This window comes from Drosophila santomea, chromosome 3R, assembly GCF_016746245.2.
Source record: "Drosophila santomea strain STO CAGO 1482 chromosome 3R, Prin_Dsan_1.1, whole genome shotgun sequence".
Classification (NCBI taxonomy): domain Eukaryota; kingdom Metazoa; phylum Arthropoda; class Insecta; order Diptera; family Drosophilidae; genus Drosophila; species Drosophila santomea.
Window position 1 is genome coordinate 3,026,353 of NC_053019.2, and position 19,143 is coordinate 3,045,495.

Here is a 19,143-nt window from a genome sequence, read left to right on the forward strand (position 1 = left end):
CTCGAAAACCAATTGCTCCTTCGACTCCTCCTCCCAGGAACTGGCTTCCGAGATTGGATTGGGCGATAATAAAAAATGAGCCATGCCCCAATGCCACCACTCCGCAAGCCAATGTAATGTGAAGCTCGGGCACGGGCGACGTTTCCGCTTCCCGTTGGACAACTTCCGGTGGCAGCAGTTTGGCGCCACGTCACATTGACAGCCTCCACACGGTCTTATTAATATTGAAACAACGTATGCGTGTGTGTGTGTGTGTGTATGTGTTTGCCCTCCAAATGGCCGCATAAAATGCTTCAGCACCAAAGTGTCTGTAACTATACTGAAAAAAGCATGTAAACAAAGTTTAGGGGTTTGCTTTAATACAAGTTTTTTTTAGGTAACTAAGTACTGCCATATCTAGCTATGTCCTTCGACATTCGAATTTAGTGAATATTTTCGCTGATAATCCTTTCACAAGACTTCCGTATGTTTTGGTTTGTTTATGTTTGTTTGGCCATAGATTAAGACATAATAAGCATATAATAAGTATACCTATAATATCTCTATATATATATTTCAGTAAATATCAAATGTGCCCTGCATTTACAGTGCATTAAATCAAACGCAAGGTATCATATTTATATTATATTTTAATTGTCTCTTATTTAGCCAATACTTTCAAAAGTTACATACAAATTTGCAAAAGTTATTGTGATTATAAGGAAGGTCATGTTTATTTGTATTCTCTGTTTTTTCGCTCTGCATGAAGCGTGTGATAAAATTGCTCTGATGCTGGAGGGAAAAGCAGAGGGACAGAGGCCCGAAATTGTATTGCAATAAAATGATTTATTTGCCCATATTTCCATTCGCATACCAGCGAATACCAGTCCAACTAAAAGTGGCAGTTGAGCCACTGACATGTTGAAATATGCCATTGTCTTGTGGCACGCGCGCCTCGGACAGGCGGAGGATTCTTTGTGAGGCCGCTCTCGTGAAAATGTAATAATTCCGATGCTGAAAAGGACGGCCTAGACTGCCATGTGGAGTGTGTTGATAAGACCGCACGCCGTAGAACCAGATTTTCCATCTACAGAGGCCCGTGTCGCTCAGCTCGGACTTGTTATGTCATCCGCCTCCGTTTTATTGCAGCCGCAACTTTTATTAAATCGCCATGAGGAACCACCGAAGGAGCAGGAAAAAGGAGCATGGAAAAAATTCATTTTTGGACTGCCCCTGAAAAAAAAGAGTGAAACCTTATCTGCAAATGTCGTTTGCCTTCCTGTCTTCATTCCCTTAACGATTGGGACACCGGATTTGGGGAAAAAGAGTGAAGAAAGGGATTCACTTTGGCTCGACTTTATTGGCCTTAAAATAGCCTGCCATGAATGCCATTTGCCCGGTTTATCAACGGCAATTGGGCCAAGCCCAGCCCAATCAAACCATTGACGTAGATAAATTTAATTTACCTTCTATTTGGCATGTGAATTTATTTATATGCTGATTTTGAAAACGAATTTGCTTAATGGAACAATAACAACGACTTTCGTGCAGCTTCTAAAGGCCGAAATTGAGTTAACTCGTCATAAAAGCCAGCCAACTGCCAAGGGAGACAAACTTGCTTTGACAGGTCACGGTGGCGTATACGCAACATACGTATCACGTATCCGCCATGTCAGCTGTACATGTGCTCAATTTTCGCAGTCGCATGTTAAGCACGCCTCATCAGTGCTATCGCCATTTTGCAATGACATTCCAATAGCTTTCTTTGATTGCTTGATGCAACGACTGAATTTGCATAATATTAACTATTTTGTGGTCCAATTTATTCGTATTATAAATATGAATATTCCATGCATATTGAATTAAAATACCTAAACAATTTAATTAAAACTTGTCTGAATAACAAGTAAAAAATATTCAAATGCTGTGCTGTGTGAAAGACAATTGAAAGGCAATCGTTTAATCAATATTTGACCAGAATTAGGGAAAAGAAAAGCATTACATTTTTCATAATTAATGAATGGGCCGAATAAGCCGAGAAATGCCAGAGCTCAATACTCCACAAAGGGAAAAATAGTTTAATGGCATTTTAATTACAAAATGAAACGAAAAGACCACGAAGGCCTTCGATATTTAACTGTCAGCTGGGGATATGCCCCATTTTGTTGCCTTTGTGATTATTATTATACTTGTTGTTGGCACGGTGTAGTTACAAATGGTCGGGCTATAAATTGCCACAGCCATAGTGTCCATCATGTTGAAATGCTTGAATTTTTCATTGCTTGCATTTCAATTTCATGGCCATTAAAATTGACAGAACACCCACACCCAACCCCCGTCCACTTACATAAACGCCCCCACAATGTGCTGGGTGAATGAACGAAGGGGAGAAGAGAGAGTGATAAAAAGAGGCCAACAGCAAATAGCCAAAATGTCGTGTTTTCAATTCCTCTAAAGATTTGCCCACAAAAGTATTCGAAACTTTAAAAAACCCAGTTTTACCATTTAGTTTTAAATTATTCTTTCTTTTCCCATTTTTGTATGTTCATTTTTCTCCGCGGAAATCGGCAGCTCGTTCTGTGCAGAAATTTCCCTTCGCTTTTTCCTTGAAAGCATGTTGCATAATTTACGGGCTGAGAACTGCGAGGAATGAAAAGGGCGTATCAGCTGATTTGCTTTTTGCTTGGCTTTTGGATTTTGAGTTCAGTGCAGCATTGCTTTGTTTGCGATTAGACTGCTGGCTCCGAAAAGCGTGCTACACACACAATAAAATGTTTCTTTACATTTGAGATTTGTGGCTGCAACAGCTGCTGCCATGGTTGCTGGCCTTTCCAGAGTTTGGCAAAACCATTACTTACAGTCAAACTGGGCGTGGAAGCGACTAATGTAAGCGGGAATTGCGAATTCATGATTCGCCGGGGAGGAGTTGAGGCAAATTAAATTTTTAAACTGGCTAGGGAATTGTAAGCAAGGGGAAAAGGCAGCTCATCACTCACTGGCTTACTTTAAAATGGGCAATCAACAAATATTATTAATCTTTGACGTTATTTCAAAATTACCAAAAGGTTCCAGAGCTGGTGCATTCAAGCAAGCTTTTAAGTCTAATACTCACGATTAAGGAAACCCATCAGAACATAGAATTCAATTAGCAAATCGAATCATTTTATCAATAAATACAAATATGATTCAGTTACTAAGAAAAGCCTCTTACGTCTTTGCTAACCAATATAAATAAATATAAAATATATAATAATAAATATATAATCCTCGCAGTGCGTCTGCTGACAATAACTGAGTGTACATCTGTTTCGCTGATTGATTTACCACTCGCTTGAAACAATTTGATCTGCATGCGCTTGACAGTCGCTTGATTTACGCCAGTGCAAACATGGCTAATCAGCCTCCAGCCATCGAATGTGTCAACTCAACACTGACCCACAAAAGCCAATGGCTTGGAGATTAACCCCCGACTGCCCCAAGCGCCCCACCGTCCCAGTCCGCTGGGGAATTCTTAGCCGGCACCAGGCCACATTGAATTTATGCTCGCTAAACTTTATAATTAATTACATTCGCATAATAAACGAACTTAAATATGAAAATGAAGTGCAAATACAGGCAGCACAATAGGATGACAAGGGGGCAGATTGAATTGAGCAGGGGGCTTCGGGCAAATCATGGGGATGGAACTTTGCTGTTCCGTTTGTGTATATAACAGAAAGCCGCGGAATAAGCAAGGCGGTGCCACAATTTAATACCGCTTACATGAAATTAATTTGCACAAAATCAATTTCAATTTACATTCATTGAGGCTGGCAAGAAGGTGTCAAAATGCGCCGGAAAAACTAAGGAAAATCTGGAAGGGGGGTAAATAAGCGGTTGTGCTTTCTGACATTATGTCATTGCGGTTTCGAATTTTTTCCGATGGTAAAGTTAACGTGATAAATACAAAATGATGAAACATCAAATTTGCATTATCTAAATACTGATGTGTTGGGGAAAATATTAGTTGGCGTGGGTTTCAGCTTTCCTAATTCGTTTTTCATGTACAACATGAATATGCATTTCAGATTATTCTGCATAATATTTACAAAAAATTACTAAATACTTACATAAGGAAACAGTCACATTGCAAGCCTGTTCTTTCACCGATTGATTAAAAATATATTAAGTAAGAGCTATGTTCTTTAAAAATTATCAGAAAAAGTTAGTGTGACTTTAACATATATTAAAACTAATTGTTTAAGCCCCAAATCGATTTCGAATCGATTTCCGTCAGAATCTATTTAAATGTGGTCTGCTGTACGCTTAGCAAAAGTTATTCGGGGCATAGAAAGCACACAATTGCGGGACTGTTTGGTGTGCGGAGTACCATATATGGTTAACACCAACTAGTAATAGAAATCCTCCGCTTGGAGCCTTGACAGGATAATGTGCAGCACATGAGAAGCGCTTCCAAGGAGCGCGCGCACACACACACACTTGATTGCCTGGCTTAGTTGTGTGGCTGGTTTGGCATTGGCATTCCCTCTCACTCCTACACCTTCCCCGCCCCGCCCTTTTTACCGGATAATATCGCCATCAATCAAAACCCGAAACAGATCCGATATGCATGTCCTATTCGTATTCGTATTCGCAAACGATGCTCCTGGGCAGGACAATCGGTCGGCACAAATCAAAGGGATTTGCTCTCGTGAATCGGAACATTTTAGTGTATCCATATTTTATGCAAATTTGATCAAGCCCAGTTTACAGGGGAATTGTACCCGAGACAAACATCCAAACCTAATGTGATTAATCTTGATAATAATAAAAGGTACTTGCTTCGCTAAGAAGAAGGAGTGCTTTTATACAACAATATTTGAGAAATTCAAATATAAAACCAAGATCCGTTAACCAGCAACGAAACAATTCAATAGCTCCTTAGTTCAGAAACTCCTAGAAGTGACACATTTATTAGAAAAATGTGTGTTTGAAGCACTCTAAGCGAGAAAAGCAAATACTGAGCAATGCACTTCAGCTTTGTATCAAGTATCAAGCCACTATTCACCTTACTTGTTATGCCTATCAGTTCACAATTATCCAAATCAGTCAAGTGCTGGGCAAACTCAAATTTTGATACAGATAGAGTGAAGCGCAAATAGTTAAATAAACGCAAATGGCGAGCATTCATGTGGAGTCTCAAAATGGACAGAAACTACTCAGATATCATGTGTGCGCACTTAAAAATTGCATTGCCTGCTTTCAGGCTGGGAAACTGGGTGAAGCGGAAATACAAAGGCGTAGGGAAAAACCGAGCGAGAAGTTGGTGGAAATGGCGAATGGGAAACGAAGCGAAATCGCCTCGGGGCCAAGCCTATGCAAATGTGATCCGAAAGCGAGAGCTCATGGTAATTGAATCACGCTGCGAGTTGTAAGCGAGTTGTAATGCATTCCCGCACTTTCCCCGCCCCACAAATTTCCCGAAAGCGCCCCCAGGCAAGCCATTAGAAAAGTGCACGAGTGGGTGGCTGGGCGGCGTTATGGGGGCGTGGTGGGAGATCGTATTCGTGTTTGACAAACGGCATTTCAATGCTTTCAACGCACACGCAAACTAACAAACAAACAAATAACAAATATCATTACAGCGACTTACACATGCAACGGCTGGCTGACAACGACAGAAGTACATGTGATAAAATTGCAGATGTTGTCGAGACAGTAGTACCAAAATGGTTAGGCAAAATCCCCTAAAATAACTGCTATTTAAATACGAAAAGCAAAAAAAGTCAGCATATGATTCAATTTATGTTGAGTTGTCAAAACTATAAGCTATGTTACCAAAAAGCACATTCTACTCAAAGTATTGTGAATGATAAATAGAAGTTATTGTGAATAGATGAAGAAGTCAACTTGTCCAATACTCGGTGCTATTTTTATTCCTGCCACTGTGCAAATGAACACGGCAAAGGATATGAAAGCCGGCGACGACAACGAGCATACATAAAAGATGAAGAAAAATTGCATATAAATGCGGAAAACACTTGCGGGGGCGGTGAAGAGCGGAAGGGTGCCGTGGCAAGGAGATGAGAGAGCTGCTTGCCATTTTCAAGTGGTTGTTGTTGTTGGACGGCCGGCGAAGACGGCGCTCAACCGTCGATTGAACTTCCCAGGGCGTATGCGTAATTTTCTCATACATGAACAATATACATACGTACAGGCTTACTATATAACTATGACCAGCCCATGCAATTCAAGAACTCCTTAATACATATTTTTAGGAATGAAAGTATTCGTAAAAGTACTCCAGTGCTTGGAGAATACTGCAAAACGAAGTCAGCGAGGATTGACTGTGTGACTATACCTGAGTACTACTATTACTATACCTCGTAATATATGCAAATTCGCATACATCCGAACACAAATAAAAATTCTCGGCTTCTACAGTACATCTCCATTCAATATACAGACCGTGATGTGAAAAGCATTTTCGCGTTGAGAGCTACAAAAGCTGTGAAATAGCATTAAAAAGACGACAACGAAGTGAATAATAGGGTGCCAGTTGAACGTACCATCGATGGCGACCACATAAGCACGTATTAAACTAAAGGACATTTAACCCGTTTAAACTCAATACTGTACTGAGAATTAAAAGTAATACATAACATTATTCTTTGGTAAGTAAGTTACACTCATTATAAGCATGGAAACATGCCCAGATATCACAGAAGGAGCCCAACAATTGCTAAATAATCGAAAAACCACCGACTTCCCTAAAGATCCAACCACAAAAAGCATTGCAACCATAATAAAATGTATTAAAACAAACTAATCAGTACAAATAAGTCCCAGCATTTAAACCCTTATGCTATATTAAACATTGTATATATGTGCATACGAAAGCCTCGTAGCTAGTACTATTTACGTTATGTTAGTCTTACTTTTGTAAACTATATTATCATCTCTAATAAATAAATAAAATACGTTTTACCCTACGAGTGACGAGAATAAATATGTTTGAACACCCCAAGAATTGTTTTTTTTGGTTTTTATTTGTACATACACGCAGTTTTCAAAAGTCTTTGTGATTTGAACATAAAAAGCAAATGCTGGACAGGGAAGTAGGTCATTATCCAGTCACTCGTGGATGTAGTAGTTTTCGACACTACAAAGTAAAAGTAATTTTGATAGCTGATTCGATCTAGCCCTTCCAATGTCCGTTTGAATAAACGTCAAAATGTGTGGACATGCGAATTCTACTGAAACCAACGCCGTCAAATAAATTTCAAAACATTGCCACGCCCAAAGTAACGCTCACGAAACACCCAAAACTGCCTCGACCACACCTTTGAAAAACGGATTTTATCATTTCTTTGTTGCCAAAACATTTTAGCTCTCTGCTGCTTAGCACTTCAGTTTAATTGGGAGTGTGGTACTTAAAATTATTGACCATAAAGGCGGTATTAAACTTTATTGTTCGCTGCTCAGTCCAACAATCTCGACTGACATTTAAATATTATAGTTTCTCTGACAGCTGGTACTTCTCTTTATTTTCATTAAGCTTATTTCCGATTATATGTGGCTCCATTTTCCAAGCTTGAGCACTTCCCATTTCCCAGTTTTCTCTTGACACATTCATTTTCTTTAAGACCAACAAAGGTTTACGTCTGTGACATTTTGCTACGTTCCGCATTGAAATTAAATGTTCTATGTTTCTGTTGGCTCAGACCTAAGCTGCTACAATATTCAGACTGGGAATGCATAAAGCAACAAGGGTAGTACCTACAATAACAATAATTGAGGAGCACCAGCAGATGCAACATCAACAAGGTTTTAAAATCACTCTTAGTATATTGGAATAGGCTGAAAGATAGTATCTCTGATGTACTGCTTTCGTAATCGAACAGCCAAGTTAGATGATTAGGATCCGACCATAAATGCTCATCACTATTGCTGGTTCATCGTTTGTACTGAAATGCGCAGCTAAATGAACTTTGAGCTGCTATGCAAGCGATGGACAGAAGGGGAATGAATGGCGTGTGAGAGTGTGGCATGTGGGAGGATGTCAGGACATTTGGCATTTGGGGGTAATCTTGGCATGCACAATGAGCTCCCGATGACGTCGCGTGTGTGTTGACTCACGGGCTATCTGGCAGCCGCAGTGGCTGGAAACATTTTGGCCTCGCATGCAGGACAAAAGGAGAGAGGGGTTGTTATAGGCAGAGGCGTGGTTCAAGGGGGGCTTGTGTTTGGGGGTAGAGGTGCTAGTAAGCCGGTGGAACAGGTGACCGAGTCCAAAAACAGCCGAGGGCCCATTTTCGCGGCCCGTTTGCACTGCAATTAAGAGCCTGACCAAGAACAAATGCATGCAATTTTGCACTTGGCTCACATTTGCCTCAAACGGCAAACCTAATTAAGTTGAAAGCCAAAATCAACGAGTCAGTATGCTCACATTGAGGAAGCCTTTAGTGTTTTCGAAAATATTTAGTCATATATTTGCGGCAATTTAAGATATTTAGTATTCGGTAGGTCATCAGCACCATTTAAAAATAAAACAAAAATATACTTTTTGCATTTTACTTTACAAATACTGAACAAGTTTAAATCGTGTAGATTTTGTGATAATTTTGTTATGTTCAGAGAAAATCAAAACTATTTTTTATGAGCACAGGGTAGTGATTCGACAATGAAAACGAAATAAATAGAACTGCAGGGTCACTAGCGCACCCACACTCACTCAAAATCGCACATACACGTGCGCACATACACACACTCACTGTGTGGAATGGGTGTAATTAAATATGAAAACATATGTTTCCCCTTTGTTTTTCACATGCCGAACAAAGTCTGAAAAATCAATAAGGATATTTATCATAAAGGGGCACAAACTGAATGTATGGGTATAGCGATATACGGATATATGGGGCAAGAACTGGGCGGGGGCGTGGCAGCTGCAGTCGGTAATTTGTATTTAAGTAAGTTAAGTAAATCAGTTGACGACCCGGCGAACGCAAATCGTCAAAAATTTATAAGCTGCCAGTTGAGCCCGCTACAAATTTAATGACAACCAAGGGTTGGGGCTGAAAGTCGAGGCGTTTTGGGGGCTTCGAGGACATTGGAGGCTTGGTGGCCTAGTGGCATTGTCAATTATGGGAATTATGAGCAGTGAGTGAGTCAGCGGAACGGCTGTTGAAGCTCATCCCCCGCCAACTTGCTCCTTTGCGCTTCTTCCTCAATTTACCTCCCCTGGCAATTGCGTCAGCAGTTAATTTTTATGTATTTTTAAAACGCTGCTATGCCCCACAATTTCCACTTATTATGTGGGCCCTACATTATTAACGGCCATAAGCGACGGGACAGATAAATATCGCGACAACGACGAGCACTCGATACGAATTTATGCACTTTACTCGAGTGGGGATCCTTAAAAAGAGAAAGTAAATTACTTCGAGGACACCAGAAGACTGAAGTAGTGAAGGGCCTACAGATTGACAAAGACAGCAGATTTTTCGTGTTTGTCGTTATCAACGTTTAATTGAACCATAGACTATATGACAAAACAAGAGAGAACGCTATAGTCGAGTTCCCCGACTATCTGATACCCGTTACTCAGCTGGTGGAAATGCAAAGGAGAAATTTCCAAACAGTTTTTTGGCAAATCGATAGAAATCAACAAGACTAATACAAAAAAGAAAAATTTTATATCATTTTTTGAAAGTGTGGGCGTGGTAGTTTTGGGCGGTTTGTGGGCGTTAAAGTGGGCGTGGCAAAAAGTTTTTTGGCAAATCGATAGAAGTTTACAAGACTAATGCAAAAATGAAACAAAATTAAAACATTTTTTAAAAGTGTGGGCAGTTTTGGGCGGTTTGTGGGCGTTAGAGTGAGCGTGGCAACATGAGCTGCGTCTATGTCTCTGAAGTGTGCATGCTTAAGCTCAACTTTCTAGCTTTTATAGTTCCTCAGATATCGACGCTCATACGGACAGACAGACGGACAGGCGGACAAACGGACAAACTTTATATGGTCGGAAACGCTTCCTTCTGCCTGTTACATACTTTTCAACGAATCTAGTATACCCATTTTCTCTACGAGTAACGGGTATAAAAATACCTTAAAATGTTACCTATTTTCGGACTTTTGGCAACTGCCTTGCAGTCACTTATCTATTTTTATACCCGTTACTCGTAGAGTAAAAGGTTATACTAGATTCGTTGAAAAGTATGTAACAGGCAGAAGGAAGCGTTTCCGACCATATAAAGTATATATATTCTTGATCAGGATCAATAGCCGAGTCGATCTGGCCATGTCCGTCTGTCCGTCCGTCTGTCCGTCCGTATGAACGTCGAAATCCCAGGAACTACTAAAGCTAGAAAGTTGAGATTAAGCATACAAACTCCAGGGACATAGAAGCAGCGCAAGTTTGTCGATTCATGTTGCCACGCCCACTCTAACGCCCACAAACCGCCCAAAACTGCCACGCCCACACTTTTGAAAAATGTTTTGAAATTTTTTAATTTTTGTATTAGTCTTGTAATTTTCTATCTATTTACCAAAAAACTTTTTGCCACGCCCACTCTAACGCCCACAAACCGCCCAAAGCTGATACGCCCACACTTTTGAAAAATGTTTTGATATTTTTTTCATTTTTATATTGGTTTTGTGATATTCTATCGATTTGCCAAGAAACGTTGTTTACGACGTGTTTAAGACTCTCCTTTTCCCTTCCACTAGCTGAGTAATGGGTATCAGATAGTCGGGGAACTCGACTATAGCGTTCTCTCTTGTTAAAGATAGTTTGGCAAAAAAGCATTAAATCTTATTTATACTAATAAATAAAAGGGCCAATGTGACTAGTTATGACTAGTGTTCAATATGATTAAGCATATTATGCAGCATTCCTTTCACTCGCAAAAGTACAGGGTACTCAACGAATAAAAAATAACTGAAGCCAAGCTCATTCTCGGAGCATTCGAGAGTCCACTGGGCCAACGGGGTGTATGGGCGACGGGTGATGTGTGATGGGTAATGGCGGATGGGCAACGGGGGACGGGGGCTAACAAAGCAGGGGATGATGAGCTTGTTGTCGATATGCCAAGATAAAGCCAGCAACTTGTTGTTTTTGCTTCTGTTTCTTGTGGCTGCAGTTGTGATTGTTGATGCTTCTGCAAAGTGTAAGCTGAAAGTTCAGGCACAGACAACTGCGAGGGTGGTGCACTGAGGGGGAAGTGGGGTATGCAAAGGGGACTATATGCAGAGGGTATGCGCTTCCTTGCCGATGTGTGTATTATGTTCTTGGCCCGTTATTGTTTCTCCATACCGTACCACTTCTTGCCTTTCCCCCGAATCCGGCAGCTGCCTCATCTACACAATTGTTGCATTAAATAAATGCTTTTTGTTCCCATGTCCGCCTTACGTGCTTACATGTGAATGAGAGAGAGAGAGAAAAAATGACTGCGATCAACTGAGGTACTCTTTCATTTAAATTAAATGAATATAATAATAATGTCTAATAAAATCACTATTGAATGGTGAAACATTTTTTTTTAATATGAAGTTTTTTGATTAATGTTAAACATATTTTTCGAAATCAGAATCTAAATTTTCCACGTTTTACAGAAATACATTGTAATAGTTGACTGTGCCTATTTAACAAATAGGCGGTTCTAATTGTTTTCCGTGTACCAAGGAATTCATTCCGGCGGAAAAACCGGGAGAGAGCCTCCCTCCCAGGCACAGACGTTGATAGATTTCCATGCATGGCCGACACTCCTGGGCGAAGAAAACGGAAATGCAAATGGCGGAGACGCGGGCAAGGCTGTGGAAATTTAGAAAGCTCACTTAAACACACTCATACGCACACACACACACACACACTATGTTTGCGGTGTGTGCAATGCGTTTTAATGAGTTTTTTGTTCTGCCGTAATTATTTTTGCAGTCTGTTGTACTTGCAAGCGCAAATATACTCAAAGAAACGGCAATCAGGACCAGATTCATTTTAATGAAAAAATTCTAAATGCAGGAAATGAAAACACTTTCGTTTTGTTACGTAAAATGCATAAGGCAGATATATATACTCATACATAAGGCAATGCAAATCATAGCACTCCTTTAAAAATATTTTTGTGATTTCATGCGTGGGTTGTAAACCCGTTCCTTGAATTCCTACAAAAATATCAGCCATTTTTTGGATTCAGTTAGGTATGTATCAAATGTTTTAATGAATAGCAAACGCAATTTCTATAGCAATCAGCAAATCAATTCAAACATAAAGCAATGAAAATAATAACATTTTTATAAAAACATTTTAGGATTTCATGCGTGGGTTGTAAATCCGTTCTTTGAATTCCTATAAAAATATCTGCCTTTTTTCGGATTGAGTTAGGTATGTATGAAATGTTTTAATGAATTGTGAATTCCTTGGTAATTTCTATAGCAATCAGCAAATGAAAAATGAAATGCAAATGCAAGTGCCTTGGAACAGATACAGAAGCTTCAGCATTAATCACACACAAACATAAGTTCACCAGTGGAATTATGATGTTGCCATTTCATATTCACATATTTACATTTGTGCAACTGGAACGCCACAAATGCAAGTCCGCCCGCCTCCTGCCAGTCGTTCTTGTACCATTATTATCGCTGCTGCAATGAATTGGCAGACTGTCCAGCCAACCTGACATCCCAGTCGTTGTTTACATTAATTTGATTTAAAATGCAATGCCAGCGCATCAGGATTGCTAAGCTGCCAGCAGTAAACAATTCACGAGTTCCGAAATTCTGGGCCATGACGCCAGTCTCGTTTATTAATATGCTATGGAAGACCCTTCCAGAAACCGATGAATAAAATTTCATTTACAGATTGTTACAAAACAGCTCTAAATGTATCTCCATTTAAACAAATGTCCCATATTGATTTAGCTTTTAGATTCTACTTAATTATATTCTTAAATTACCTATCTTTATTAGTGTATACTTTAGTTAGCCAAAATAACGAGAAGTAATTAAAACATTTTATACCATAAGATTTTACAACTTCTTTTCAGCTCATTTATTTTGAAACTACTCTTTGCATGAAATTTTAAAATATTCCAATGGTTCATTACCTTAGTTAAGTGTTCGAATTTTAAAAGGAAATTCCAAATAGACCGCATATTCAGTGCTAAACTTTTGAAATAATACCTTAATAAAATGTTGTTTGTTATGCATATTATATTTCGGTTGTGTAAATATTTTGTCTGCCATGGTAAGCAATGGAGCACAATGAATCCATGTGATTGTTGTGGGGCGTTTAATTCGCTTATTGTGGAAGAATTATGGTCCAAAGTATTGACTCAGCGAAAATTACTTTCCCTTTTTTGCAGTTATCACATAGTTGATGGAATAAAACCCATAGTAATTATATGCTTGTTCTATTTAATTCCTGCATTTACACGCAATTTCGCATTTTCCGTTTCATAGATACAATTTGCCTGCTCGGCTATTTTTCCAATTGTACCTACAAAATCCGTTGGGTAAGCTATTTTGATGCTGTGTTGTTGCTGCTGCTGCAGTGGCGTTAAATTTTGTTTTCAATTTTCAACACTTTTAATAGCCAATTAATTAAACGGGCAAACAACAACAAACGACTATCTACCCAAATATTTACACACACTTGCATAAATATCCGCGGGTACACATATATAACTCTGTACGGCTTCTGTGTGTTATGTATTTACCTACATATTTTTTGGAGAATAAAGAATTTCCCAGTCGGCCTTTGCACATGTACCAAACATTTTTATAATTGCTGCCCGAGCTTTTATTATTCAACCAAGTGGCGGTTCTCAGACCACCTGATTCGCACCTGGAACATCCCACTATATACGTACTCGTATAGTGGGTATAGTTTGGGGCAAGGAATGGAACTTTTCGCTATCGCCACATGCATAAATCATCGACCAACTGGACTGCCACTTGGCCAAGACAGCAGAGCAGCCTTTTTATTTATGCTGACCAACTATTGCCAAATAATGAGTTTTTAAACAAAGCCAACCGGCCAGACAAGTCGTAAGTTATGAATGCGAACGGCGAGAGCCAATTAAGATAATTACTATTTATGAGGTTAACATGGAGGGAAAATGTCGAGCTCAGGAGATTAGTGGTAAACTTCAGTTTATCCCTCGTCCAGCTCGAGTCTCAGCTTGTCAAAGTTAGGTATTTATATCTACGCATAACTTATTTATGCGTGAAGAAGGCCCCAAACTGTGTGGCCCAAACTTGGCATTTCTGGCCGAAAGTTTCCAACCAGCCCCCCCCAAGCAGACACTTTCCTTTTCCTCCCCCGAAGTCCCAACATTTCAGGTGTTGGGTATTAAAAGTTTTCAGCATATGTCAAACGCCTGGCAATTTCGTCCTTGTTTAATTACGAACCTAATGTATTAAACACGGAGCAAGTGTGGCTAAGCTTATTACATGAATTACTCAGGATAACAGACAATGAATTGTTAAAGGAATTTTCGCTAGTGTCAAATATATATTGAGTTAAAATAATAAATATCAACGTTCGCATGCTTTTTATTCACAAGGCAGTTGCAAACGTCTTGTAAATATAACAACATAACTTTAATGCGTTTTCCTTTTTAATGAAGTGAACTGAATTCTTGGTAACGAAAAATAATGGATTAGTTAGATAAATCAACTGTATTACTATCTCCGGGAATAGTTGTCACGGTAAAAAAGTAGTTACCCAAGCATGAAAATAGACAAAAGAATTCAGAAAACAGTGTTATAAAGACAAATAGCAGGCATTTAAAAAAGGGCTGCCTGCAAATTGGCCACATGAAAGCCTGTGGTCAATAGGTCTATATATATATACATACATATATTCAATAAAAAGCATAGGAAGGTATAAGGTATAGACTAGTATAAACTACTTTAAAAGCATATCAAGAGGTCATCAACTTGACAATGGGCCAACTCACATCCCTTTTTTGATCCTTTCCCCAGGTGGGCGTAACCTTTTGACGGCTTTGGGCGTTACCAGGGGCAACAATTAAATCTCACAGATATAGGCTAGCCCCAAATGGAATATCAGGAAATTGACTTGGGGCTCTCTGATACGTTAGCATATGTGCTCAAAAAAGGTATTCATAAATGCGCGAAAGCCCAAAAACAAACAGTCGCTTGATTAAAGTGGTATTTGGGTTGAAGGGGAGGCAAAAGTCGTGTGGGGAAATCGCCGTCAGGTGTGACAGGTGACAATTTAATAAGAACTCGATTCGAGTTCATATTGATTTCTGGCAGCAGCTGCGACATCAATCAATCAAAGAATTCGAGTGTAAATTTATACAAATACCCATTTTCTGCTTCTGAAATATTTGAAATCCTCTTTTGCAGATTCGGCAAGATTTATATTTTATTAAAATAGTTTAGGATATTCTACTTCCCCAATTAAGAAAGAGATCATCGATAAACCATCCCTTGAGTAACTATCAATAATCAGAATTTATATTTTCCTATTCCCCATTATTAAAGGTTTAAGTTACGTTTAAACAAGAGAGAATGCTATAGTCGAGTTCGCCGACTTTCTGAGTTCCTGAGATCTCGACGTTCATACGGATGGACGGACGGACAGACGTTCAGACGAAGAGGACCAGATCGACTCGGCTATTGATCCTGATCAAGAATATATATACTTTATATGGTCGGAAACGCTTTCTTCTGCCTGATACATACTCTTCAACAAGTCTAATATACCCTTTTACTCTACGTGTAACGGGTATAAACAGCAATAAAAAGGTTCACAACCATATAGGTTATATCACAATGTTGTGTTTTTTTAGATAAAGGTAAATAGATAACTCTCTCAGGCTTTCTTAATGTAAATGAAATTTGAATATAAAGAAGTACTCACACAGTGCGAACGGCTCCAGTTCCTGTTCCGTTTCCGGTGGCCTTGCCATTTGCGCTTCCAGTTCTATATCCGACTCCTGATGACCGTCGGGAAGGGGCTGCCACTATGTGCTGGCCGAATCGCCCAGCGGCGAGGCTATGTTGCTGTTGCTATTGCTGTCCGAGGCGGAGAGGGGGCGGCATATGCCCAGTCGCGTGAGTCCAGGCGGCATGGCCTTCAGAATGGACACCGCCTCGTCCAGTTCGAGGCCCTGGAGCAGGCGATCGCCGACGCTCATGAGGCGATCGCCCGGATAAATCTCGTTGGTTGCCTCCGCAGCACCACCGCGTATCAGGCCGCGAATAACGATGACACTGCCGTCGGAGTCCATCGGATCCTGATAGTCCAGTATGGAGAAGCCGAAGCCCTGTTCCGTTTTCTCTATATCCACGGCGGTCACTTCGCAGCTCCACAGAGCCAAGCCGGAAACGTTTTCTAGTGACTTGGAGCGAGCTCCTCCACCTGCAGTGCCCCCCGATCCTCCAGCCGCTGCTCCCGCATCCGTTAAAGTCGCCGTGCTGGACGTGTAGAGCGAGCTCTCCGACTGGGCCTTGCTCAGCAGATTCTGGAGACTCTGGTGGCCACCGGGCAAGAGGCTACGAGTCTCAAAGGCCTCCGGATTTTGCGAGGTATTTATGACCGACGGAACGTGAGTGCCGCGGGCGCAGACCAACTTAACCCTTGCGGGCAGTTCCTTGAGGATCTTAACCACCTCGATGTGTCGCAATCCCTGGAGCTTGTGCTCGTTCACCTGGAGGAGCTCATCTCCCGGCCGCAAGATGCCTTGGCGACCCACCGGCCCGTCGGCCAGTATCGAGCGTATATAGTGATGCGGACGCTTCTCAATGCCGCACTCCACGTCCACAGTGCCTTCAAGACTGATCCCTAGACCTGAAAGTTTATTTATTTCGGCAACTAAAATTTCACTGTCGGGAAACTCACTTTTCCAGGCCACGCGCAGCGAGGCGGCCGTCGGGCTGGCCGCTTTCACAGGTGCCTCGTTCGTGGGCGTTGGCATCTGGCCGGGATCGAGTTCAGGATCGGGATCGAGATCGGGATCGGGATAGAGATCCGGTTCCGTATCCCCTAGGGGCTTGACCCTTTCCGCCTCCGGCTTTGACCCTTTGCGGGCCTGTGCCGTTTCCGTTTCCGGCTCAGGACACTGCTCATCGGTGTCATTGCCACTGTCGTCGGCCAGGATGAGGCTCCGCCCATTAGTTAGCGGAGCAGTCGGACTGCTCATGGGCGCCTGATCTTTGGTGACGCCTGCACTGTGATCACTGCGGTCCAGCACGTGCGACATGTTTGAGTCCACGGTGTCCCGGGAGGGGAGCTCAATGAACTCATCCTCGGCTCCCGAAGTGCCGACATACTCCGCCTCCACGGCCTCGTCGCCTTCGGTGGCTATGGAATCGGCATCCAGTGACTTGGGTGGCAGCCAACTCAACGTGGCTATCGACGGGGACCCAGGCATGGAGATCTGTGACTCCTGGTCCTGGTCCTTATCTTGATTCCTATCCAGGCCAGAGGGAGCCGATGTTCCTTTGATTTCGGTGAGGGCCACTTGCAAGTGCTCGTATTTTCTGCCTCGGAGGAATCGTTCTAGAGTCAGATGAACCACTATGTCTGTATTCCTGAGGAGTTCCACCGCCTGATGGTTGGTAACCCCGGATAGGTTTCTGCCATCCACGGCCACAATGCGATCGTTGATCTGGATCTGACCACTTGTTTCCGCGGCACTCCCCTCAATTATGCTCTTCACAAAAATCCCGGATAGATCCTCCTCCTCGCAGACATATCCGGCCACCGTGATTCCCAGGCCGTAGACATTCTTATGCAGCTCCACCACGTACGTTTCCGTTTCCGGGGAGTCCATGTAGGAGTCAGGGGAACCGGAACCCGAGCCCCAGCCGGATCCGCCATCTTCGTTGGCCAACAGCTTGTGTTTGCTGTCGGCTATCACAGTCTCTATGTGCTGGTTCTGATCCTGAACGCATCGCCATTGGGTCTCCAGGGGCAGCATCTGCAGGGCGGGACGTGGCGGTGGCGATAGTATCGAGAAGGGCACTATATCCAGATCCAGACGCGGGCAGGGGCGTTGGCCAGCATTCGAGTCCGTGAGCAACGAGTGGCCCCCACCACCCGGAATCGGAGGCAGTGGGAAGTCAGCCAAGTCGCCGGCCAGCTCGGACAGTTGTTGAAGCTGTAGCAACGCACTTGGTTGCGGCTCCACTGCAGACAGTTCCGAGCCCTCGGCGGGACCGCCGCGCACCAGACCCACCAAGCTGGCCACATCCAAGACGCCGCCGCCACCGTCCCCGCCGCTGCCGGAGCCCGCTGCTGCTGCCGCTGCTGCTGCGGCGGCGGCAGCAGTTGCAAAACTCGGATTCTGGAAGAGATGACGCGACAGTTCTTCCGGGTCGGAGAGGAGCTTAGTTGGTATAATCGGCGCCTGACAGGCCAGCGTTTGGTAATCGATGGCCGTCGGCTCCACCGGCCGCGCCACTATCAGACGCACCTGAGCTCCGGTCTGACGAAGAACTGTTGCCACCTGCTCCGAGCTGAAGCCCCGCAGATTGACCTCGCCGATCTGCAGGAGATGATCGCCCAGCTGCAGTCGGCCGTCCCGCTCGGCCACGCCCCCGGGCGTAAGGGCCTTGATCACCACACCGGTACTGCGACCGCCCACGAGGATGAAGCCCAAGCCGTTGCCATCGTTGATCAGATCGATGACCTCCACCTGCGACCACTCGGTGCTGAGAACCATATTTTCTCCCAGCTAAATCCGCTCCCGACGGTCGCTCTTTTCTCTTTGTAGTTTTATTAAATGTTGCTGACGATAGTTGTTGTTCCTGTAGTGTGTTTTCCGTTCGCTTTGCCCTTGCTAACATGTCGCATTTATGATTGTGTCCAAAATTTAGCGGTGGTGCTGTTGGCAATTGTTCGTTGTCGCTGTTCCGGTGCTGTTCCTCCTCGCCGTCAAATGGAGCGAGCGTGATGAATATTATGGTTGCCGGAGCAGCTGATTTTGTTTATTGCTGTTATTGCTGTTCTTGCTGTTATTGCTATCGCATCGAGAGTCATTCAACCGACAATTATGGCCCGGGAACTGTGCTCCTGGCACCGCCAGCTCCAGCCGCATCATCCACGACCGCAACAGCACAGCGCACCTGTAATTATGCAGCACACGCACGCACTTCGCATCAAACAGGGTGGAGTACGCGGCGTATACGCAATACGTGGGATGAGTGGTG

General features: G+C 42.6%; 1 protein-coding gene across 5 annotated transcripts in view; it reads right to left on the reverse strand.

The window, feature by feature from the left end:
* LOC120452616 (patj homolog) overlaps window positions 1-19,143 on the reverse strand; it is a 30,291-nt gene that overhangs the window by 6,454 nt on the left and 4,694 nt on the right. For 3 of the 5 annotated variants that reach the window (XM_039636918.2, XM_039636920.2, XM_039636921.2), the window contains exon 2: window positions 15,851-19,059. In XM_039636918.2, coding sequence (XP_039492852.1) covers window positions 15,954-18,656 — 2,703 coding nt within the window. In that variant the 5' untranslated portion in view covers window positions 18,657-19,059 and the 3' untranslated portion in view covers window positions 15,851-15,953. Of the gene's footprint in view, window positions 1-15,850; window positions 19,086-19,143 lie in introns of all 5 variants that reach the window. The other 2 variants (XM_039636922.2, XM_039636919.2) reach the window with 2 other exon arrangements.